Source organism: Narcine bancroftii, chromosome 1 (genome assembly GCF_036971445.1).
Source record: "Narcine bancroftii isolate sNarBan1 chromosome 1, sNarBan1.hap1, whole genome shotgun sequence".
Classification (NCBI taxonomy): Eukaryota; Metazoa; Chordata; class Chondrichthyes; order Torpediniformes; family Narcinidae; genus Narcine; species Narcine bancroftii.
In genome coordinates this window covers 268,415,704-268,441,247 of record NC_091469.1, presented here as the reverse complement: position 1 = coordinate 268,441,247, position 25,544 = coordinate 268,415,704, and the positions used below count along the sequence as shown (strand labels likewise).

Here is a 25,544-nt window from a genome sequence, read left to right as displayed (position 1 = left end):
ACAAAAATTGAAAACAAAGAACATTTATTTTACAACAATGCAAAGTTGGGTGCTTCCCCTTACCCTGGGAATACACACATACACTGGGGCTCACCCAACTTTTATACAGTGAATTTCAGTATCAGAATACCCTCCCCCTTACATTCTTCTGCCCCCTGGATGGGTTTGGCATAGGTAATCCCTCCTGCCTACGTGCAGTTTCAGTGGACTTGGAGGACCAGGGGGTATCCTGTCGGTGTCTTCTCATGTCATTATCCCCATTGTCCTTATTCATAACCTTGCCCTTGTCCCCATTCACACCTTTCCAACTCTCAGCTACAGTCCCTTCATATGCAGAGTTCGCTAATCCTGTCTCGGGTTTACTAATTAAATATGCATAACTTGATAAATCTGTGTATGGCTTACTAATTATATATGTAGAACTTGGTACTTCTGTCTAGGGCTAGGAGACCCTTATCTCATCCAGACTATCTCAACTTCCTACATTCTATTATTCCTTACCTCTCTTCTTCTTTGGCTTGGCTTCGTGGTCGAAGATTTATGGAGGGGGTAAATGTCCACGTCAGCTGCAGGCTCGTTTGTGGCTGACAAGTCCGATGCGGGACAGGCAGACACGGTTGCAGCGGTTGCAGGGGAAAATTCCTTACCTCTCCTTATCTTATTTATACGGTGGGCTCACTGATCTTGTCGAAAGGACTAGAAGGTTCTTATCTTACATAGGCTGACTCTGCTTTCTGCATCCTAATTTCCAAGCTTAGCCTGTTCATACTGGTTTAATCCATCACTCCATGTGTCTGTACTAGTTTCCCCATCTTTCATATTTTTATGTTAAGTTTACTCATCTCTCACAATAACCTCACATCTTAACAGGATGTCATCCCTTGTCTCACCACAATTAGTTTCAATATTCTCCACTCATTAAGCTAATCATGTTTAGAACCACATGTTTCAACCTCTCCTGCCACCTGCTCCCTTCTATTCATTTCTGTGGCCTTGTGTAGTAAATACATAATAGATTGTAACATAGTGTGTGTAAATTGTTACATAGTAATGGATTAATGAAAGGTAGTGCATCTGGTTTACTTTCCAAACCCCCAGGAATTTAAATTTGCTAAACCCCCTCCACCTCTGATCCCCCAGTGATCACTGGATTATACACCTCTGGTTTTCCCTTCCCAAAGTCTTCAACCAACTCCTTGGTTTTGGTGACCTTCAGTGAGTGGTTGTTGTTAGTACACCAGTCAGTCAAATTTTTAATCTCTCTCCACTAAATTTACTCATTACTCCTTTTTATACAGCCCACTATGGTGGTGTCATCAGCAAATTTGTAAATTATATTGATGACATACTGAACCATGCATTTGTAGATGTAAAGCAAGTAGAGCAGGGAGCTAAGTACACAGCCCTGTGATGCTGATGGAGATTACGGAGGAGATGTTCTTGCCAATACACATTGATTGGGTTCTGGAAGTGAAGAAGTCCAGGATCCAATTACATAGTGGGGTATTGAGGTTCAGGTCTTGGAATTTGCTGATCAGTTTTGAAGGGCTAATTGTGTTGAATGCTGAACTGTAGTCAATAAAGAGTAGGCTGATGTATTCATTGTTCCTTCCAGATGTTGCAGGGTTTTGAGTAGATCCATTGAGCTGGCATCTGCCATGGTCCTGTTGCTGCTATAGGCAAGTTATGTCCTTTATGTAGCAAAGTTAAAGATGCATAACCAATGTTTTGGGCTTGAGCCCTTCATCAAATTATGAGAAAATGCTTGCTAAATGAAGGGCTCAAGCCTGATATGTCAGTTATGTATCTTTACCACTCTTTGACCTGCTGAGCTTCCCCAGAATTTGTGTTTTTACTTCATCACTGTGGATATGAGTGCCTCTGGTCAGTAGTCATTTAGGCAGGTTACCACACTCTTCTTGGGCACAGATGGGTACCGCAACCTGCCAGAGTGAGATGTTGAAGACATCAGTGAACACATTAGCAAGTGGGTCAGCACAGGTTTGCAGTACTCGCCCATGTAATCTGTCCAGACCGATGCTTTCCTCAGATTCACTCTCCAGAAGCCAGCCCCCTTGCCTTCTTCAGATACTGACAGTAGAGGGTCATCAGGGGATGTGTCAGTGCGCAGTGATTCTTCCTTGTTCTGGTGATCAATTTCGGTGCAGAAGGGAAGGAGATCATAAGTAAATTGTGACCTTGGACTCGTGACCCTCAAAAACGATGAAAATAAAGAATGAATGTGTAACCACTTAATTCAAGAATTATACATTCTGCAGCACTTTTCAGGTGAAGCCTAATCCAGTCTAAATAAAATTATTTCAAATTACATTATAAAATCAACAGAAGTCATGTGATAAAGCAGTCGGTTGCTTCTAAAGCAAGTTCAGTGTATCCAGGGATAGATATCTTAACAGATCACTTATTATTATATTTTATTATTAATATTAGCAATTACTTTTATCTAATTATTGTAAATGTAGACTTTAAACATTGGGAAATTAAATATTTACCATTTTGCTAAATAGAATATTTATTGATCAATATTTATTGATCAGCATCAATGGGCATTCACCTTCTTCACTGTTTATTTGGCAGACAGAGGAACTAAAATGATAACTTGTTGAAGTCTGATTGGTAGTTTGCCGACTTTCAATCCATCTGCTCAACAAGATTACAGAATATAAACGTCAACAAGCAAAATCTAAAATTACACATGATCTGCACCCTGAGAGCTCAATCTACTTCAAATAACAAGTAAAAGGGATTTTTAAGGACATCAAGGGTGAGTATTGAGTACTAAACATAAATGTTAAAATGTTTCAGAACTTTGTAATTTAATGTTTACTCATTGTCAATGAGAGAAATGTTTTTAAAGTACATTTGAAGGCCCTTTACCTTCAGGTCAGTCTGTGTCCCTGCTCATGTCTCATATCGACTCCATTTTGTCCCCTTTTGTTCAAACCCTTCCCATCTTCAACTGTGACACTTCGTATGTTCTCCATCACTTCATTTCAGATCAGTTCATCATGGACACCCAGTACACTTTGATTCCCCATGAAGAAAGCCACCAGTCCCACTGGTTCCTTCTATATAATAGAACAAATCAGTTCCTTTCCACCATTACCTTGCTCTGTCTGCCAGAATTGGTCCTCGCGCTCATCAACTTCCCACTCTCTCCAGATCAAGGTGTAGCTATGGATACTCATTACAGGTACTCTGTTAATTAGCTGTGTGGAACAATCCCTGGTGTGCGCTGGCACAAGTAACGCTCCCCAGCTCTTTCTCTGCCCTGATGTCTCCTGCTCCCATGATGAGCTTGTCCATTTTATCAACTTCATCACCAACATATACCATCCTGTAATTTACTTGGTCCATCTCCGGAACCTTTCTTGATCTCTCTGTTTCCATCTCAGGAGATAGACTATCCACTAGCATTGCTGACAAATCCACTGACTCCCACAATTTCCTGGTTCACATCTCGTCCCACCCAGTCACCAACTCCCTTGTCCATTTGTCCCTCCCACTAATTGCCCCTCTGATGTTTATCCCTGTGATTGCTCCAAATACTACACTGCACCTACAACTCCTCCATCACCATCACTAGGGGCCCCAAACAGTAATTCTGAGTGAGGCAGTAGTTCACCTGCAACTATGTCGGGGTTATTTATTTCATCAGGTGCTTTCTTCTACATTGGGGAGACCAGATGCAAATTGAAGGATCACTTCTTTGAACAGTTTCTCTCAGTGACCAGCCACTTTAATTTTATTTCCCATTTCCCTACTGACATATCTGCCCAGTGCCTATTTGACTACTATGCAAATTAAAAGAGCAACACCTTAAACAGTATTTTCCCAGAACATCTGAGATGTGCTCTTTCTTCAAAAAACTACTACCATCGACTCAGCCCTTATTCACATCTATTTCCTGTATGTCTGATCTGGCCCCCATACCCTAAACGTGATGTAGCATGATCAATAACCACCCGCAGACACGAAGCAAGCAGTCAAAGGCTTTATTAATCAGAAAACCTTGGCACGCCTCTACAGGCTGCTGTCTGTCATCCAAGGCAGGTATGAGGGAGGAGACTAGGGTTCTCATCCTTTATTAGATGATCTTATGGGGAGGGGCTACAGATACAGAAGGCGGGCCAGCCTGCCCAGCCCAGTGAGGAAATGCCCGCAGTACCGTGTTCCACAACAGTGATAAGGACAAGATTCCCCTTGACCTCGCCTACCACATCACAAGCCTACATATTCAACACATCATCCTCCACAATTTCCACCACCTACGACATGATCCCACCACAAGACACATCTTCTCCACTTCTCCCCTCTCCGCTTTCCACAAGGACTGCTCCCTCCATAACTCCCTCATCCCACTAAATTCTCCCTTGACACCTTCCCCTGTCATTGCAGGAAATGCTCATCTTTCATGCACACCTCCTCCCTCACGCCATTCTGGGCCCAAAACAGTTCTTCCAAACGAGGCAGCACTTCACTTGCGAATCTGCAGGGCTCATCGACTGCACTGGCTGCTTTTCTTGTGGTTTTCCCTACATCTGAAGAGACTGGGCATGGACTGGGTGATTGATTCGTTGAGTACCTTTAATCTGTCTGCTGCAATAATGGGGACCTCCCAGGTCTCTCTCTCTCTCCTTTCTCTCTCCCCTCCCCAAGTCTCTCTCTTTCCATCCATTTCTTTTCCTCCAGCTCCCCACCCCCTTCCTTCTCCATTCAGAGAGCTAACCCCACCCTCATCACTTTGCAGCTTTTATCTCTAATGCCCTCATCCACCTCTTGCCTGTTGGCTTGTGCTCCTTCCTTTGCAACTTCCCTCCTTCCCCCAAGCACCTGCCTGTTTTCTGCATACCTTAACGAAGGGTTCAGGCCCAAAATGTTGGTGATATACCTCTGCTTCCTTTAGACTCTGCGTGGCTTGCTGAGTTTCTCCAGGACCGTGGCGTGCTGCAGTGCGAACAATGAGAAGACTGTACTACAGGCTTTAATCTGCTTAAACTTGCACACCAGGTTTCTGTAGCCCCCCCAGCTCCATGTGCCCAACTGCTCCCAAAGGGGTTGGCTTGAGTCTTTCTATGGGCCAATGATTGACAACCAGCAGGTAGAGCCAGCCTCCCAAGCTTCCTTCTTGCAGGTACCGTGGTTGCCCCTCCAGAAGGCTGATAGGAATGCGGCCAGTGTAAAGGTTGTAAAAGAGTACCCGGTGAGGGAGGCAGTGTTCCGGGACTGAGTAGTCCAAAGGAGTATTTACAAGTCCAGACATTCTGGCAGACACTTTTGTCTCTGGGACCATCGCAGGACAGGCTCCTGGTCAATGGTCAGTTGGGGGCAGGGCCACCTGAAGGTCGGCTGGATCTGGGGTGTCCGGGGCAGCCAGTGGTGTGGGTGGGATGGTGTCTGGTGCCCTGATGCAAAAAAGCCTTCCAGGCTCACGCTGGCAGGATGTCCTCCCCATCGCGCTCCACTCAATTCGGTCGCTACTCTGTACTGCGACCAAAGCTACTCCTCATGAGCTCATGTTTACATTCGACAGAAGGTCGGCATCAGGGACTACACTCCCAGCCTGGCTCACTTGTCCTGGTCTGGTCCTTCTCAAGAAGCACGTGAGAAGCAATACTGCCCCCTGGTGGAAAGGGTGAGATTGCTCCATGCCAACCCCACATACGCCGACATGGAGTACCTGGATGGCAGGGAGGACACCGTCTCCATCAGGGACCTGGCACCCGCTGGAACAAAGGATCTGTTGCCTCAGGTGCCCCACGAGCCACCGAGCTTTTTCTCCCCACCCCTGTTCAGGGCCTCAGTGGACCCTGTTCAGGAGGAGAGTGAAGCCTGCACTATTGTTGAGCCGGAGCCCCAGGTCACTACCCTTCCATTACAGGTGGACCAGGAGACTCAAGGAGCCCAAGGCCCGCTGGTGCTAAGGCACTCCACCAGGATCTACAGACCCCCGGACCGCCTGAATCTGTAATAGTATTGTAAATATTTCTCTTCTGTGTCTATTACCTGCTTCTGAATCCTTGTTCTCTTCATCCACTGACGCTTAATTTGAAGGAAGGGGTGAATGTATTGAACTGGGATTCACTAGAAGTGTCTTGTACTGACCACTGGTCCTGCCTCCCAGCTCCTTCCCCAGGGGCCTGTATATAACCCTGCCTAAACCCAGAACCCCTCTGAAGCCCGTTCATGAACCCCACCTGTGTTGAAGCTAATAAAAGCATTAGTTCTCCCTCCAGTCGAGTGTGAGCTTTTATCTACGCTACAGTGTGAACAAGCAAGCACAAACAACGAGAAGACTGTACTGCAGGCTTTAATCTGCTTCAACTTACACACCAGATCTCTGTAGTCCCTGGCTCCATGCGGCCGGCTGCTGCCAAAGGGGCTGGCTCCAGTCTTTATATGGGTTGGTGATTGACAGCAGGCAGGTGGGGCCAGCCTCCCAGGTTTCCTACCCGCAGGTGCAGTGGTTGCCCCCTGCAGTAGACTGGTAAGAGTGCAGCCAGTGTAGTGGTTCCATTACCACAAGTACTTTAATGTATTGTACTACAACCACAGTTTTGCAGACTTTCCTGTTTAACAACCTATTCTGTCTTGGCAGTCTGCAACCAGACTATAGGTACGTAATTAAAGAATTAAAAGGGGAACTTGGTGGACATAAAAACAATTATGAAGGATATATGTTTGGATAGAAGTTACATGATGGAGTAGTGGCCATTAGGGTAAAACCAGCCCTCTCCAGAAAAGAAGAAAAAAAGTTAAGAAAAGACAAAGTTCAATAAATTAAAAAAAATAAGAAATAAAAGATAAAGTTGTAGAGAAAAGAAAGAAAATGTCACCTAAGAAGGAAAAAGTAAAAACAATGGGAAAATTTAACCTTAATTTGGATCCAATGTTGGATAAAACTGGACAAAAGACTAGCAAAAAGAATAAAGTGGCCAAATTAATGGTTAAATCAATGCAGGTAATGAAACTTATGGATATATGGAGGAGGCAGCAGCCAAGAGAGAAGGAATATTCATATTATTAAAGTAGGCATAAAATATACTCAAGGATTGATATGTTTTTGTTGTCAGCCCATATTCAAGGGAGAGTTAGGAAAACTGAATATAAAGCTAGATTACTATCTGATCACTCACCCCTGTTATTAGAAATAGAACTGGAGGGCATCCCACCAAGAACATATAGATGGAGGTTAAACTCCATGCTACTTAAAAGGCAGGAATTTAAAGAGTTTATTGAACACTAAATTAAAACATATTTTGAAATATATACAGAAACAGTGAAAGACAAATTTATACTATGGGATGCAATGAAAGCCTTCATTAGAGGACAGATAATAAGTTATGTAACTAAAATGAAAAAGGACTACAATCAGGAAATAGAGAAGTTGGAAAGGGAGATTGTAAGTACAGAAAAGGAACTAGTAAAAAGGGATGATATAATGAAAGGGCGAGAATTGGCGGACAAAAAAATTAAATACGAAACATTACAAATAAAGAAGGTGGAGAAGAACATAATGAAAATAAAGCCAATGTATTACGAACTAGGAGAAAAAACTCATAAAATATTAGCCCGGCAACTTAAAACAGAACAAGCTAAAAGAACTGTATTGGCATCAAGGAAAAAGGACAAACAAATTACATATAATCCAATGGAGATTAATGAGAACTTTAAGGAATTTTATGAACAATTATACCAAACTGAGAATGAGAGAAAAGATGATAAAGTAGAAGAGGTTTTAGCTAAAATTGAACTGCCGAAATTGCAAGAAGAGGAACAAAACAAACTGATAAAACCATTTGAAATAGAGGAAGTACAGGATATATTAAAAAAGCTGCCGAACAATACAATGCCTGGAGAGGATGGATTCCAAATAGAATTTTATAAAACATTTAAAGACTTATTAATTTCTCCTCTCCTGGAAGTAATGAACCAGATAGAAGAAACAAAAACTTGCCATATTCATGTAAGACAGCAATAATTACAGTAATACCAAAGACGGGGAAGGATCCACTAACACCAGCATCATATAGACCAATATCTTTACTTAATTCAGATTATAAGATAATAGTGAAATTATTAGCAAACAGATTGGCCGACTGTGTACCAAAAATAGTAAAAGAAGATCAAACTGGATTTATTAAGAAAAGACGAACAGCGGATAATGTCTGTAAACTAATTAATCTAATTCATGCAGTTCAAGGAAATAAGAAGCCAACAGTGGCTGTTGCTTTAGACGCAGAGAAAGCCTTTGACAGAATAGAAAGGAATTATTTATTTAAAGTATTACAGAGGTTCAATCTACCAGAAAAATATATTAATTGGATGAAAGCATTATATAATGGACCATTGGCGAAGGTAACAGTAAATGGATATGTATTGAGTTACTTTAAATTAAGTAAATCAATGAGACAGGGATGTCCATTATCCCCCCTCACTGTTCGCTTTAGCAATAGAACCATTGGCAGAACTGATGAGAACAGAAAATAAAAGGATAAAAATAAAGGAGAAGGAGTATAAAATCAATTTATTTGCAGATGACATCATAGTATAGTTAACAGAACCAGAAATATCAATAAAAGAATTACATAAGAAATTGAAGGAGTATGGAGAAATATCGGGGTATAAGATCAACACAAATAAAAGTGAAGTGATCCCAATGAGTAATGTGGATTATACAGAATTTTAAAAAGAATCACTATTTAAAGCAATCTGATACCTAGGTATTAGATTAGATAATAACTTAAGCCACCTGTACAAACTAAATTATCAGCCACTAATAAAGAAATTGTAGGAAGTTTTAGAACATTGGAAAGAATTATCGCTAACATTGATGGGGAGGGTAAATTGCATCAAAATGAATGTCTTCCCAAGGATACAATACTTATTTCAATCGTTGCCAATTCCCTTAACTAAAGAGAATAATAAGGAAATTCTCGTGGAAAGGGGAGAAACCGAGGATAGTGTTAGATAAATTAACAGAGAGGTACAACCAAGGTGGTTTGCAGTTACCAAACTTTAAAAATTATTATAGAGCAGCACAATTAAGGTATTTATCAGATTTTTACCAGACAAGGGAAAAACCAAACCGGACTAAAATAGAACTAGATAAAATAGGGGAGAAGGTACCGGAACATATACTTTATAAGTGGGATGAAAAGCTGTTATAATATAAAAGCTCACCAGTATTGCATCATTTACTTAATATGTGGAAGAAGATCCACTTAGAAAGGAAAAAAACGAATTACCAAATACCAAAATTGTTATTGACACAAAACCCACTAATCCCTTTTACAATAGATAACCTTTCCTTTAGAGAATGGGAGAGAAAAGGAATCAAAAGAATAGAAAATTGTTTTTTAGGGAAATAATTTATTAACATTTGAACAGTTGAGTTATGGAATAACTCATGGTACAATGTTTGGATATCATCAATTGAAAGCTTATTTAAAGGATAAATTGGGAAACAGACTGAGATTACCAGAAGGAAACAGCTTTGAATATGTAATTACACACACAATGATAATTAAAAGATTTATAATGAACGTGTACATTAAGCTGCAAGATAAGGAAAATGATAAAATAAGCTATAAACCCAAACAAAAGTGGGAAAAGGATTTAAACATAAAGATAAAAAATGAAACATGGGAAAAGTTATGCTCTGGAACTATGAAGAATATAATAAACACAAGGTTACGCATGATACAGTATAATTGGTTACACAGGTTATATATCACGCCTCAAAAGTTAAAAAAAAATGGGATCCAACATTATCAGATAGATGTTTTTGCTGTAAGAAAGAAATGGGAACAACAGTAATGCAATTTGGGCATGTGAGAAAGTGAAAATGTTTTGGGAAGATCTAAATCAGATGTTAAATAAAATCACAAAAAAAATAACATACCAAAACACCCAGAGATCTTTCTTCTAAGTAATATAAGAAGTAAGGAATTAGGCCTCAAATTGGATAAAGCACAAAAATGATTTATTATGATAGCTTTTGCAGTAGCAAAAAAATGTATAACGTCAACTTGGAAAATGGAAGAGAGCCTGAGAATACAGCAATGGTTCATGGAAATGAATAAATGTATTCCATTGGAAAAAATAACATATAATTTAAAAAATAAAGTCACATTATTTGAACAAATTTGGGAATCATACATGGAACATAACAGAGAGGGCTTGCCTCGGACCTCCACCCCCTAAAATGATAAGAAGACAAAACAATTTGATCCAGTGTATAAAAGTAGATGACACATTTTTCTTGTTTATTTTTAATTGTGTGATGACATTGTTTAATGGTTTTATTGTATTGTATATGTTGATTATTTATTGGTTTTGAAGGGGGGAGTGAAGGTAGGGGGGTAAAAAAGGGAGAAAATTCCACTGTGTATATTAAATGAGAAACGTTTGTATATATTTTGGTTGATATGGTTCACAGTGTCAAAAAATTTAAAAAAAAGGATATATGTATGGATAGAGTAAATCCAGTCAGGCTTTTTTCCACTGAGGTGTGGTGAGAAAAGAACTAAAGGCATGGGTTGAGTGAAAGGGAAAATGTTCAAAGGAAACATTAGGGGGAATTTCTTTACGCAACATAGTTGTGCCAGGTTAAATTTATTTAAATAATTAATTCTGCCTCTGCCCCTTGATTGCAGGAAATCTTTCTGAAGCCAGAATCCTTGGAAGAAGATGAATTTCCCAGTTATTGACTTTGGCTCATTTGCCTTGGATAAACCTGAACCTTCAGCAAATGAAATGAACCGATTATCCACAGAGGTGGCAAATGCAATAAATGAAATTGGATTTATGTATTTCAAAAATATAGGGATTAATGATGAGCAAGTATGTACCTGTTTTAAAGTCACATAAGTGTAGACACACATTTATATATTAAGGGTGTGTGTATGTGTATATATAATTTTTATATATACTGTGTATAATATATGTATATGTATATATGTGTATATATTTCTAATGTATTCCAACATGCATACTGTGTAAAATAGTGTGACCATTTCTTAGTTCACGAAGTAGAACAGGTACAAATGTTATATATTTTTAATTTACATTTCTGTTATGTTCACATGACATATATTTGCTCTCTATTACTTGATACTAATTAATTAATTAATTAATTATAATAACACCAAACATTTGAACTGCCATAATTTTACATTTATGCTAATTTTTTATCTTATGGACTTACATATAATGCTTGTTAAAATCACAAATGTACACCATAAAGATACACCTGTAAACGTCATGCAAATTTATTGTTGGAAGGTTATTAAAGTCAGCATGTGACAAGGACCAGGAATAGATGGCTATAAATATATAGGGATTTAATGTCATACATCAGGATCTGTTGTCTAAAGAACAGGGAACAATTTTGCATTAGGGCCCCACATGGAGATTTTGTGAGAATCCCATCAGTGATCACCATTCTGATCCCTCCATCTCTTCCTACAGTTTCCAAGGTTCATGGGGAGAGATGAAACTCTTTTTTCATCAGAAAATGTTAGTGACCTGGAATACTTTAATGGGCAACACAGTGGGACAGTTTATAGAACTGTTTTGTCACATCTCCACCACGCCAGCTTCAATCCCAATTTCCAGTTTTGTCTTGGTGAAATTTGCATGTTCTTTCTGTGACTATGTGAATTTCCAAAAACATGTGGGATGGTAGGTTAATTGGCCATTATGAATTGCCCCTAGTGTTCAGGTGAGTAGTTGAATCTGGGCAGAATCAACTGGGATTAGTGTGGGATATATGTTAATAAATGCTTGATGTTTGGCATGAACTCAGTGGTCCAAAGGTTATCTCTGTGCTGTGTGACACCAGTCCCCTTGACATTATAAGTATTAGTGAACTGAAGACTAAATGTAGCTCAGCTTAGAGACAAAATAATACTGCCAATAACCTGTTGTTGAAGAAGAATATAGGAAAATCACAATAAAATCAATGTTGGTGTGCCAATTCCACAGCATATTTAAACTTGATAATTACTCCTTAGGTGTTTGAAACAATGGACATCTGCAGAAAGTTCTTTCTACTTCCTAAGGACATTAAAGAACAATATGCCTGTGTAAAGTCCTCTGATATTCCACACCATGGATGGCAGTGTATGTCAGAGAGGTAAGATTTTTCAGAAATCCTCTTACCAGTAAAATACATTTTTTGCATCAATTCTTGTTTTGAAACAAAGTTTCACTCAGCATGGTTTATTTTGTGAACTCAAACTTTCATAATAAGGCTGAAAATCATAAATTTATTTCATTTCAACCCACTCAGGATTACTCAGCCAGGCACATTGAGCTAGGGGCTACAGAGACCTGGTGTGTAAGTTTAAGCAGATTAAAGCCTGTAGTACAGTCTTCTATTTATCTTAGAAACATAGAAGCAAAGTAAACTTAGAGCAGGAGACCATTCAGCCCTCCTGAACATCAAGCACCTTACTCAGTCTGTGATCTCTGGTTGGTGGTAACCCAATTAACTAAAACATCCTCTCCATAGCCCTGAAGCTACACCTCTGGTCCATTACATCCTGACAAAGGTAACTCACGTGATCAGTTTCAAAGAAGGCTGTAGAAAGTGGAAAATCTAGCCAAGTCCACCATAGGCACTGGCCACCCATCCATTGAAGACTTTGTGTAAAGGACCCCCAACACTATGGTCACCATCACTTCTTGCTACTACCTTCAGGCAGAAAGTACAGAAGCCTGAAGTCTGGCACCTCAAAGTTCAAGAATTTTTTTTTCCACCAGCTACCCTAAGCACAACCAACTCCAGGACAATCTTAAGCTCTGTCTGCACTATTGAAACTTTTTTTTGCACTCATTGCAACTATGAATATTTATATCACTTTACATCTATTTCTGTTTCTACCTTGTGTATATTGTGGTACTTTTAAGATAATATCAAAAATAATGTAAATTATGCATCCATAGGGCTGCAGCAAGTTAGAAAGTTGGTGCATTGCACATAGTACTTACCGTCTACAAGGTAATAGTCAAATTTTGTGGACCAATTTTTACGGAAAAATTTAGGGGGTCAACTATAATACACATACTACTTTTGACCATGGTAAATGTGTCACTCGGGGTGCCAAAAGCGGTTAAGTCCACTTTCAGGGCATCAAGAGCTTGGATAGGCAGGTGACCAGCCCGGACTAGGTGATAAGTCAGCATTTGGAGCTTTTGGAGCTCAGATGGGCAGGCAGCTGGGGCCTAGGCAAGGGTCCATGGTCGGGACGTCAGCAGTCCTGGAGGATGTGCATCCAGGACATGGGCGAGAGATGGCAGTCGGCATGTCAGGAGCTCGGATGGGATGGCAGTAGGGGCATCAGAAGCTTGGATTGGAGAGTGGCCAGGGCAATCGGGAGCTTGGATGGGAAGGCAGCTGGGGTTTTGCGATCTTCGATGGGCAGGCAGCTGGGCATGGGCAAGAGTCATTGGTCGGGCTCTCCGGAGGGTGGGCAGCTGGGGCCAAAAATAGGGGGGGGGTCAATTTTTACACATGGAAAATACTAGATTTTGGGGCCAAATATAGGGGCGGTCAGCTTTTACACAGTATCGTCTATTACATGCATATATTCTGTATGTACGACAATAAATCAGTACTCATACAAGACCCTCCAATGAGAGAAAACATCCTCCTTGCATTGTTTGCTATAGTTTTTTCAGAAGTCTGTACTGTTCAACAAGAACTTTCCTTATTCTAAACTCTGGTAAACACAAGCCCATTAGGCCTAATCTCTCCACATATGATATGCTCAGATAAATCTCAGTTCCAGGCATTCCCTACTGGTCACTTCCTGCTACAATGAAAATGGTCATTTATTTTCAGTCTCTTGCATAATTATTTATGAGCTTTCTTTGGCTTGGCTTCGCGGACGAAGATTTATGGAGGGGTAAAGTCCACGTCAGCTGCAGGCTCATTTGTGGCTGACAAGTCCGATGCGGGACAGGCAGACATGGTTGCAGCAAGGGAAAATTGGTTGGTTGGGGTTGAGTTTTGGGTTTTTCCTCCCTTGTCTTTTGACTGTGAGGTGGGCTCTGCGGTCTTCTTCAAAGGAGGTTGCTGTCTGCCGAACTGTGAGGCGCCAAGATGCATGGTTTGAGGCGATATCAGCCCACTGGCGGTGGTCAATGTGGCAGGCACCAAGAGCTTTCTTTAGGCAATCCTTGTACCTCTTCTTTGGTGCACCTCTGTCTCGGTGGCCAGTGGAGAGCTCGCCATATAACACGATCTTGGGAAGGCGATGGTCCTCCATTCTGGAGACGTGACCTACCCAGCGCAGTTTGATCTTCAGCAGCGTGGATTCGATGCTTTCGGCCTCTGCCATCTCGAGTACTTCGATGTTGGTGATGAAGTCGCTCCAATGAATGTTGAGGATGGAGCAGAGACAACGCTGGTGGAAGCATTCTAGGAGCCGTAGGTGATGCCGGTAAAGGACCCATGATTCGGAGCCGAACAGGTGTGTGGGTATGACAACGGCTCTGTATACGCTAATCTTTGTGAGGTTTTTCAGTTGGTTGTTTTTTCAGACTCTTTTGTGTAGTCTTCCAAAGGCACTATTTGCCTTGGCGAGTCTGTTGTCTATCTCGTTGTCGATCCTTGCATCCGATGAAATGGTGCAGCCGAGTTTTTCAAGCTCTGCTGGGACCAAGGAGATAGGTAAACTGGTTAACCGTTTTGAGTTTTGTGTGCCCGATGGGGATGTGGGGTGGCTGGTAGTCATGGTGGGGAGCTGGCTGATGGAGGACCTCAGTTTTCTTCAGGCTGACTTCCAGGCCAAACATTTTGGCAGTTTCCGCAAAACAGGATGTCAAGCGCTGAAGAGCTGGCTCTGAATGGGCAACTAAAGTGGCATCGTCTGCAAAGAGTAGTTCATGGACAAGTTGCTCTTGTGTCTTGGTGTGAGCTTGCAGGCGCCTCAGATTGAAGAGACTGCCATACGTGCGGTACCGGATGTAAACAGCGTCTTCATTGTTGAGGTCTTTCATGGCTTGTTTCAGCATCATGTTGAAGAAGATTGAAAAGAGGGTTGGTACGAGAACGCAGCCTTGCTTCACACCATTGTTAATGGAGAAGGGTTCAGAGAGCTCATTGCTGTATCTGACTCGACCTTGTTGGTTTTCGTGCAGTTGGATAACCATGTTGAGGAACTTTGGGGGCATCCGAGGCACTCTAGTATTTGCCAAAGCCCTTTCCTACTCACGGTGTTGAAGGCTTTGGTGAGGTCAACAAAAGTGATGTAGAGTCCTTTGTTTTGTTCTCTGCACTTTTCTTGGAGCTGTCTGAGGGCAAAGACCATGTCAGTAGTTCCTCCGTTTGCGCAAAAGCTGCACTGTGATTCTGGGAGAACATTTTCGGCGACACTAGGTATTATTCTATTTAGGAGAATCCTAGCGAAGATTTTGCTTGCAATGGAGAGCAGCGTGATTCCCCTGTAGTTTGAGCAGTCTGATTTCTTGCCTTTGTTTTTGTACAGGGTGATGATGATGATGGCATCACGAAGGTCCTGAGGCAGCTTTCCTTGGTCCCAGCAGGGCTTGAAAAACTCATGCAGTTTGGCATGCAGAGTTTTGCCGCCAGCCTTCCAGACCTCTGGGGGGGGATTCCATCTATACCTGCTGCTTTGCCACTTTTCAGTTGATCAATTGCCTTATATGTCTCTTCCCGGGTGAGGACCTCATCCAGCTCTAGCCTTAAGGGCTGTTGAGGGAGCTTTAATTCTCTTTATTCTTGGCAATGAAAGAATATTCATGTAGTACTTTAAAAAAAAAATCAGTGTATTAAACTGCAATTATTAAAAGTGATATTAATAACACAATCTGTGGATGGTTATGGATTAAGGAACAAATAGACTGATTAACAATTCCATATGGGTATTTAAATAAACAAATGAAATTTCTTCACAGTTTAATTCCGGAACACGTCTTTGACCTAAAGGAAACCTTTAATTTGTCAGTGTTGGCTTCAAGTGAGGTAAGATTTCAAAATTCAGTTTGAGATTGCTTTTACGTTCCATGTTATTGACTGTATGCATGAAATGGAGCAGATTTGCTTTTAGAGCACTGGAGGAAATTATACTCACAAACAATATGGACAAACACATGAAGGCAGCAAAAAAAAACCTCTAATTTTTGCCCATTTTTCAATACACAAGCAAAAATAATGCAAATGCTGGAAACCTGAAATAAAACATCAGCTGGTCAAACAGTAGGGAAACAAAGGTGAAACCTCAGATCAATTGTCTGTTTTTCCTCTCCTCACACCCATCCTTCCTTTACATGAGATGTCATGCAAATCTTGTCCCTTAGTTTAAATTAGCCCAGAGGTCATGGTCAGTGGCCAAGCATTGGTGCTCAACGCTGACCCTATCATTCTTCACAATGTGAGTTTCCCCTTTACCAACACAGTTATCAGTGCCCAACATCTTTGAAAGCTTCAGTTTGAAATAACAGTCAATAACATCAAATTTTGAGTGGGGCTGATTCAAAATGCATTTTAGTTCAGTGGAGAGCGCTGTGAAAGGACAATGTTAACAGACATGGGATTTCCCATTTGTATTAAAATTCCCAAGGCCATTATCAGTTACATGAAATAAAGATGGTCAAACTTGTACTCTCTCACCCCAATTCTACCTCAAAATCCAGAGCCTTGGAGGAGCAGAAGTTCCTCCTCTGCTACTACCGCTAGAGACAGAATGTAACAGGTATTTTACCCTTCAGTAAATTCAGTTTTAAGTTACCTCAGTGGAAGCAGTGGCTGCCACTTTAAATTTGTATTTACTCATTTACATTTAATGGATGCAGCTGAGGATCAGTTTAAACCTTTTAAATATAACATCTAAGGTCCTCACATATTCACATTTATGCTGGGATTATAAATGACAAAAAGAAAGTTCATTTTTTTAGTCTTATGCACGCAAATAATTCTGCCACGAGACTGAAAGGACAAGCAGTCTTACTCAAGCTGATGAAATCCCTTCTTGAACACATCAAATGCACTAACACTGCACATCATGTTACATATTTGGAACGGTAGATGCCAGCATATGGAATGGCCCCAGATTTTCCACCTAAAATCTAGGTTTTGAGCTATACCCTTTGCATAGGACGACCCTTCAAGCCTAGCACTTACCACTGACCACTCACCACTGGAGTAAAGCTGTCATAATATTCTAATACCAAATGACCCTGTAATAGTTTTAATTTTATTAACATATTTTAAAATAAACAACCGTTGTTTCCTGTAACAGGCCACATAAGGCCATCAGCAGTCAGACTGATTGGGTAGTTCCTGCAAGAGAGCACTGAGACTTCATTTGATACGTGCAGGTGTGCCCCGCTGAACTAGCAATGCCCCTCAGTGCACGTTCTTTCTTTTCACTGTGGCCATTTGCATGGAGGTGAGCTGAGTTGTCAGCTTGAAGAAGATGGTAAGAGTGCGCCGAGGGCCTGACCAGACACTTGCGTCGAGGTGAGCTGGATTGTCAGCACAAGGAAAATGTTAGAGTGCGCCTAGACCCTAATAGAAATACTTGTGTTAGAGCAGGTGGGATGGGGATAGGATATGGTGGGAGAGGGGAAAGATGGCAGTGGTGTTGAGACTTCGCTGTCAAGGTTTGCGTTTTAGACCCAAGATACAAGATGACCCAATTTTGAGGTGAATTTTTTTAGTTTTGATGATTGGTCTAGACTGTATATGGTATTTTAATCAGAATATTCAATCCTTAATGTGTGTTTGGACTCTAGTCTCCATAATAGGTAAAATTATAGAGCTAACGTGTTTTCAGTAAATGATTGTGTTAATGTAGTAAAATACAGGATATCGAAAATATAAGCCAAATCTACATTATAAAATACTTATTTTAAAAATTTGTATGTTTATTTACTTTGCTTATTTAAGCATAAAATTCAAGGTCATATTATTTTCTTGTATATTAGACATGGCCTATCAAAGAGGCTCCTGAGTTTTCAAATCGTATGGAATCATTCTTCAGAATCTTGGAGGGGTTATCTATCCGAATTATGAAAGTGATTGCTCTGACCCTCGGTGTTGAACCAGATTTCTTTCTCAGCAGGCACCAAAAAATAGGCAGTAAGTACCCATTACGATGTCCGGAAACCTGATGATTTCCTGCACTGTATTTGTCTCCACTCCTTGCAGTTATTCACAATACATCTGCGTGAACTAGGCACTTTGTGACGAAATAAATTTAAACTTATCCACAAGAAATAAAACAGTTGCAGATAAGATTCACCTTTTTGATTGCTTGTGATTCCTACAGATAGAATTTCTTTGAAATATTATTCAGTCATTCAGAAAAAATATCTTTTATGTATTTTCTTAAGGTATTTCAAATCCTACAACCATTCGAGCTGCATACTACCCACCAATACAGAAATCCTTTGTGAAGGAGAATCAGGCACGATGTGGAGAACATTGCGATTATGGAACATTCACATTACTTTTCCAAGATAAGAATGGGGGATTGGAGGTAATCGTGATCCTTCATTCAGTTTCCATTTTCTCTGCATGTACAACAAGTGATTTCAATTAAATATTCATTTAGACATGCAAAGCCCTCAAAGCTTTCCGCAGAGTGGGTATATATCCCACACTTGGACGGATGATCCAGCGCACTTGCAATGGAAGGGCTCGGAGGTAGATCAGATCCTAACAGATCTGTCCTGATTTGCACTGAGAAGCTGTAAAGTCTTTCTCTCGCCTGCACAATAACTGTGAAGATGTAGTTGACCTGCAAGATCTTTAGCATGGTAAATAATCTGGTGTCTCTTGTGAAGGACCAAGGAATCATGTGCAAGAGGGCAGGCCTTCCTTCCATTCACTCTTGGAAGACGGCACTACAAATTGGAGCAGACGAGGGCATGCAACCCAATTTGTAATGCCATCTGCCAAGACAGATATATACAGCAATTCATTCTTCTCCTGTACAATTAAAGCATGGAATAATCTTCATACTATCATATAACCAGATCCAATTAAATTTAGGACAGCTCTTCTTCTAAAGCACACCCTCCCCTACCTCTAGTTTAAATACCATATGGAATATTTTGAAGGATCAAGAACTCCACACCACAATGCCTGGGCAACCAGTCAAACATGTATTGTCCTCCTATTTGTATGCAAGAATCTCATAAAAGTCTATTCATTGAATTCCAATCTTACTGTTAATGACAATAGTAACTGATAGGCTCTATCAATAACCACAAAGTCGAGAGCAGGGAAATGATAGGCTTTAAAAAAACACAAGACTTTGGCTGGCCTGGATCCACGTAGAGGAATGCCAGAAGGCGGAAGGGAGGTCGACTTTTATGGCCAGGTCATAAGGGGAGGAGACATAGGAGATGAGTCACTAGTGGGCGGGCAAGCCTCATACATACAACACACAGGTAGGGAATAATGTACAAGGAGAAAACATATCACTGCAAATAACAGTGAAAATGATCAGAATTAACAGGCATGCTTCATGTAAAGGTAATTTCATTAAATTTTCTCCAGGAAGTGATAATTTAAAATACAAATTTTCCCCACAATGTAAATAAATTGAAGGTACATAACTGAATATTGGAACTTTATTTTCTGCATTGATACAACAGTGTCTTGTTGGTTTTGACGTGCAAGCAAATACCCTTACTTTGCAATAGATTTAATTTTCCTCTCCAAATATTGGATTTGTTCCTGTACAATTTAGAAAGAAACTTGGTGACAGAGGCATGAACTATATTAATCATAACATTGTGGTATTAGACAGGCACACATGGGGAAAAAAAAAGACTCCACATCACATGATTGGAAATATCTTCAGATCAAAATGAAATTTGGTTGGGAGTGATAAGACAAAACAAGTGAATTGGCCCTTTAATTGTTTAACTTTATTTATTAATAAATGTTTGAAGTTGCTTGAGAGCAAAGTTACAGAAAGTGTCAATGCTGCAAAATCATGTTTTTTCAGAGGGAAAAGTAACTAACCCATGTACAGAATTTTGAAAGACCAACAAAGTCTCAATTCTAATCCCTGGACAAATTACATACCAAGCAGGACAGTGGAATGAGCTGGTGAATTATTAGTTTGGGATTGTGGTTGAGGAGTTTGTCCAACATAATTAATTAATGTTCAGGGATTAAAACAGTACTTGAAAGCTTGGATGGCAGATTAGCAAGTAATTAGGGTGAGCTTTCATTAAAAAAAAAGAGTAGATGAAGGAGAGGACATTGGGAAAATGGAAATAAACTGTAACAGGGAAATGTAATAACAACAGAAAATGGGAGATAGTCAGCAGTATCTGTGGAGAGAGAAAAACACTTATCATTTCAAAGAACTGGAAAAGATGAATGTGATTACTGTTCAACCACTTCATATATCCGTGCTTAGGTCATGTCCAAGTCTGGCCAATTCATTGACGCTCCCTACATTCCAAATACAGTTCTTTTTATGCCAGCCGATTTTCTCCAGCGATGGACATCGGACAGATGGATTGCCACAGTGAGTGAGACAGCATTCATTTTGAGAAAAATCATTTTTAAAAAATATCAGTATTTTATTTTTACATTTTATTGATTGAACTGTAAATAATTAGTCTTCATTAATGTCTGCATTAAAATGGCACCATTTGAAATGCAGTGACCCCTGCTCAGCCACAGAAATAGAACTAAAAACAAATTTAGACATAGAGCAAGGTAAAAATCCCTTCCAGTCCACGTGCCCATTTAGACCCAATCAACCTACAACCCCCGAATGTTTTGAAAGGTGGGAGGAAACCGGAGCACCCAGAGAAAACACATGCAGCCATGGAGAGAATGTACAAACTGTTGAGACAGGATCAGATTTGAACTCAGGTATCTGGCACTGTCACAGCATTGAGCTAACTGCTGCACTAACCATGCTGCCTCCAAAGACTGAGTCCCACTGTATTTGGCAGGCTGCGCTGCAGCGCCTATTCACAGGCACGATCCCATTACAGATCAGCACAGGGGGTATGTCCTGCTCCATTTCCATCCTGGGCTGATTCAGCCCTCTTTATCGCACCTGGTGGTTCTAGGTTCCATATGGAGAACCATATTGATACTGAACCTAATGCAGATGCTTGATCGGCAAAGCCCGCAGCAGCCCAGAACCCCGTCCTACAGGTGAATGCCGCTATATCTTTGACTTAGATCAACAAATCTTTGAAAATGTGCATTTAACTTTCATTGTAACTTGCAAATGGATACATGGGTCACTCAAAGCTTTCTGCAAAGTGGGTATATATCCCACACTTTGACAGATGATCCAGCGCACTTACAATGGAAGGGCTGAGAGGTAGATCAGGTCCTAACAGATCTGTCCTGGTTTGCACTGAGAAGCTGTAAAGTCTTTCTCTCGACTGTACAACAACAATGATGTAGATGACTAGACAGATGAGGAGGAATGTGAAAATATGATAAAAGGAGAAAATGATAAGCTTCCATTAAATTGTCGTGGGTGTTTCCTCTCCATCTTTTGATGCTTGCTGACAAAGAAAACCATCTCAACCTCCACCTTCAGTCCAATTACTTTCATGATACAGACAGACCTATTGTTCAAAACTAAGACAACAACCAGCAGAATCAAAACAGTATGTTGATATGATAGGAGCTGACCTTACAAAGCAGAAGGGGAAACAGTGCAATTTGTGCAGAAATACATTTGGCAAACAAACAGATCATCAAACACTTGAAGCTGATGCAGATCCTCAAAATGCATTTATTATTCATTGTACTCATCAGAGCTCCTTGCCACAGAACAAAGCAAACACTTCCAATGGGTTAATTAATATCCTGGTTGACATAGATCCATCTGGCAAGAAGATAAATGAATAAACCTTCAACAATATTCACTATCTTATTTCAACTTGGCAAGAAAGTGCCAGGATACCTCCTTAAAATATTTGTATTCCTTGACAGTTCTGCCAATGTTTTCATTCCAAGTGACATTCAAATTAAGAACATATATTGAAAATAAAGCACATCCATGTAAATGCAATATCAAAAATAGTGGGACAAAAACAATGTTCAAGCTATGGAGGATACAGGATTCTTCAGTTGTATTCAAGAAGACTTGTGAAATTAAACACACAAAATTGCTGGAGAAACTCAGCAGATCCCACAGCATCCTGAGCCTTTCATCAAGGGAAGGCTCAGGCCCAAATCGTTAGTTATGTCTCTTTGCCTTCTATGGATACTGCAGGACTTGCTGAGTTTCTCCAGCACTTTTGTGCGCAGGTGCTTATCCTTTCATCCTGGATCTTCGGGTCCAGACACTTGCCATTGTTCAGAATCTTGCGGATTTCAGAATCATTTCAAAAGGTAGCCCCTTTAAGCAAATGCAATGTTTCAAAATTGCACAAAACAGGGGCACTGTGAGTTAAATTAATTTCGATAAATAAAAACCATAAAAGACCATACTATTACTGCTGCTATATAATGGGAATTTCTTGGAAAATTCCCACCATGCTGGCTGTGTAAAATGTTCCAGACGGGAGTTAGTAACTAATTCCCATATGGAATTTTTCTGTGGCATCCTTAACAACCTGCTGTCTACACTGAATCGCAGGCTTCCTGCAACAATATGCTAATGAATACGCCCAGTCACCTCGCTTCTAGCCCCTGCCGTCCGTCACCCCTCCCCTGCCTGACTGTCCATCAGCCTGCCCCCGGCAATCTGATCCACCCCCCCCCCACCCCCCAACTCCCGACATGGCAGCAGGCGTGCAGTCCTGCCAAGCTCAGATTTCACCAAAGAGCTGTACCAATTCACAGGTGACAGCTCAATGCGGGAGCAATGGCCATCTTTGTTACCCATAATCCCCCCAAGCAGCTGGAACTTGGTTTCACACAACTAAATTAGCATCAAGGAAGTCAAACACAAAGGGAGCAGATCTGGAATTAGCTATCGATGAACCCAGGCAGAGTTACCATTGGGAAAATGCAGTGGTGCTGGCAATTATAATTCAAGTAGATTTATTTATAGATAATTGAGCAAAGGACAAAGAGAGCTGTAAAGTCAAGACATCTAAACATAGATAAAATTTACAAGACTGAAAAGTATTTCAGCAAAAGTCAATTTGAAAGCAAATTGTTAGTACAAAAGATATAGTTGGATTTTTAAAAAATTCAAAACTAGTAAAAATTCAGGGAATCAGCAGAAATTATCTGTGTGGTGAGCAATGTAATGAAAGCAATGAAAAGCTTAAAAAAAGATGAGAAACTTATTCAGCCTTCAGCAAGAAAATGCAATGTACAAAGCATGGATTTAGTCTGAGTGAAGAAAGAGGAATCACCCAAACCTCAGAGTTGTGTGTGATGTGATTCTGAACAAGGCTCTGAAATCTTCCCGAGTAATTCATTACTTTCAGATAAAACTGAAAAGCCAGTGGAATGTTTTCAAAAGAAGTGAGATGACATGGCTTCTCAATGTAACAATGCTCAATACTTCAGTAATTACAAGGAACCATTAAGATCTCCTGCCCAATTGAATAGCCAAATGCAAATCACCTTTCACAAAAGCCAAGGATTTAAAAGTTTTTAGTAATACAGTCTTATTTATGTGCTCGGCCCTTTCTTTAAAAAAAACCTTTTATTCGATAAGTACCTTCAGTTTGAGTCATTAGTTTCAAACCATTTTTGCCCCTGGAAAGGATCTCTTTAATTTATTGTCATTGTGTCTCCATGAAATTCAATGAAACCACTCGGGGTGATAAAAAAAATTACATTTGGTTGCAATGATTGTTGGAATTTACAGGTCACATAAATTGTCCTTTCTTTTCCTCAGAAACATAGAATTCAAATTCCGCAAACTGAAGAAGCATTGAACAGGGCCAGGCAGTCAATAGGTTTCTTTTACCACCCAGATCACGATGCAACAGTTGTATGTTGTGATGGATTGAACAAGTACCCTCCCATCATCTGCAACCAGTACCTCAAGAATAAATACCCTCATATATTTTACAAGGAATCCTATCCTTCAATCGCTTGAATGGGATAGAAACAAGTAGTTGCCCGCGAGGTTTGCGAAATACTGGTAAATGAAATAAAATAAATTCTTAAAGCATTAATGTGTTCCTTCAAAATATTTTTCTAGCAAATTGGGGCAGTGGTGTCTGCAGCAGAGGCCTTATTTATTCCTTTGACAAATTGCTGAGTTATTTCAAATTAGGATTCACAGCTGTTTCTATAGTGGGAGTGTGGAAAGAAAAAAGGAAATTTTTTGTCATTAGGCTAACATTGGAAATGACTGTTGGTCTTGTTGCAGATGAAGTAACCCTTCACCTAACTTTCCTTAATTGCAAGTTAAAAACCACAAAGCACATCACTCAATATTCTTCGGTGAAACTGTGAAATTCCTAACTGTATTATCATGACCAGACCCTCACACATACAAACATCAAAAGCCTTGCTGACATCGCTTATCTTATTTGGAATGGGGGTGTGTGGAAGTGTCCTCATATCTGCTCAGCCCCGAAGACCACAGCTAAGAAAAGTCACCAGGTTGTCCAAGTCAAAGATCAAAGTTCAGATGTATTTTCAGAGAACACACTTGGCATCACATACAACCCGGAGGTTCTTATTCCCTGCCAGCCAGGCAGAATTTCTACTTATTGGTAGGTACAAAAGAGTGTACTAAAGAAAAATACATATACAAAAGAGAGACATAAAAATAAAGAAATGTAAACAAACTGACTGAATTCAGAAAAAAATATCCAATAATAAATAATGTGTAAAGTAAGAATCCTTAAACAAGTCTCTGATTGAGTTTGTCATTAAGGAGTCTGATGGTGGAGGGGTAGCAGCTGTTCCTGAACCTTGTGGTACGAGTTTTGTGGCACCTAGACCTCTTTTCTGATGGCAGCAGTAAGAACAGAGTGGTGTGGATCCTTGACAATTGCTGCTGCTCTCCGATGGCAGCTTTCTATGTAGATTTTCTCAATAGTCGGGAGAGTTTTGCCTGTGATGTACTGGGCTACGTCCACTACCTCTTGCAGGGCTTTCTGCTCAGAGGTATTGATGTTCCCATACCAGGTTGTGATGCATCCAGTCAGCCCTTTCCACTGCATATTTGTAGAAGTTTTCCAGACGTTCCAACATCATACCAAACCTCTACAAACTCCTGAGGAAGTAGAGGTGCTGATGTGATTTGCCCAATGATCACTGGATCGTACACCTCTAGTTTTTCCCTTCCTGAAGCCTACATTCAGCTCCTTGGTTCTTGTGACAATGAGTGTGAGGTTGTCGTTAGTTCACTGTTCAGCCAAGTTTTAAATCTCCTGTATGTGGACCCATTTCCCCCTTTTTAAACAACCCACTACTGTGGTATTGTCAGCAAATTTGTTGATGGTATTATTGTCGTACCAAGGTGAGTAGAGCAGAGGGCTAGGAACAGTCCTGTGCAGCTCCAGTACTGATGGAGATTGCAGAGGTGTTCTTATCAACCTTCACTGATTGTGGTCTAGAGCTGCGGAAATCCAGG

General features: G+C 40.4%; 1 protein-coding gene and 1 long non-coding RNA gene across 3 annotated transcripts; one reads left to right on the top strand and one right to left on the bottom strand.

Annotated features, from left to right (window-relative positions):
* Nucleotides 1–6,408, bottom strand: LOC138743275 (uncharacterized). Its single transcript, XR_011344773.1, has 4 exons — nucleotides 6,355–6,408; nucleotides 4,874–4,968; nucleotides 2,514–2,661; nucleotides 1–2,213 (listed from the first exon to the last, which is right to left on the bottom strand). It is a non-coding gene; the product is annotated as an uncharacterized lncRNA (long non-coding RNA).
* Nucleotides 2,680–24,132, top strand: LOC138743266 (uncharacterized). 2 transcript variants are annotated; one of them, XM_069898323.1, is made up of 8 exons: nucleotides 2,680–2,785; nucleotides 10,680–10,866; nucleotides 12,039–12,160; nucleotides 15,949–16,015; nucleotides 17,980–18,133; nucleotides 18,388–18,533; nucleotides 20,433–20,543; nucleotides 23,850–24,132. In XM_069898323.1, the coding sequence occupies exons 2-8, from the start codon at nucleotides 10,714–10,716 to the stop codon at nucleotides 24,051–24,053; spliced, it is 957 nt and encodes a 318-aa protein (XP_069754424.1). In that variant the 5' UTR covers nucleotides 2,680–2,785; nucleotides 10,680–10,713; the 3' UTR covers nucleotides 24,054–24,132. The 2 variants fall into 2 exon arrangements, with proteins under 2 accessions (XP_069754424.1, XP_069754428.1); XM_069898327.1 differs by lacking the exon at nucleotides 2,680–2,785 and adding an exon at nucleotides 5,845–5,988.
* The last annotated feature ends 1,412 nt before the right edge of the window (nucleotides 24,133–25,544 follow it).

Excerpts from the sequence above, each read along its gene's own strand:
- LOC138743266 (XM_069898323.1), top strand. The coding sequence starts at position 10,714 with ATGAATTTCCCAGTTATTGACTTTGGCTCATTTGCCTTGGATAAACCT. Across the intron at positions 16,016-17,979 it reads CAGTGTTGGCTTCAAGTGAG|ACATGGCCTATCAAAGAGGC; the intron begins GTAAGATTTCAA and ends CTTGTATATTAG. Across the intron at positions 18,134-18,387 it reads CAGGCACCAAAAAATAGGCA|GTATTTCAAATCCTACAACC; the intron begins GTAAGTACCCAT and ends TATTTTCTTAAG.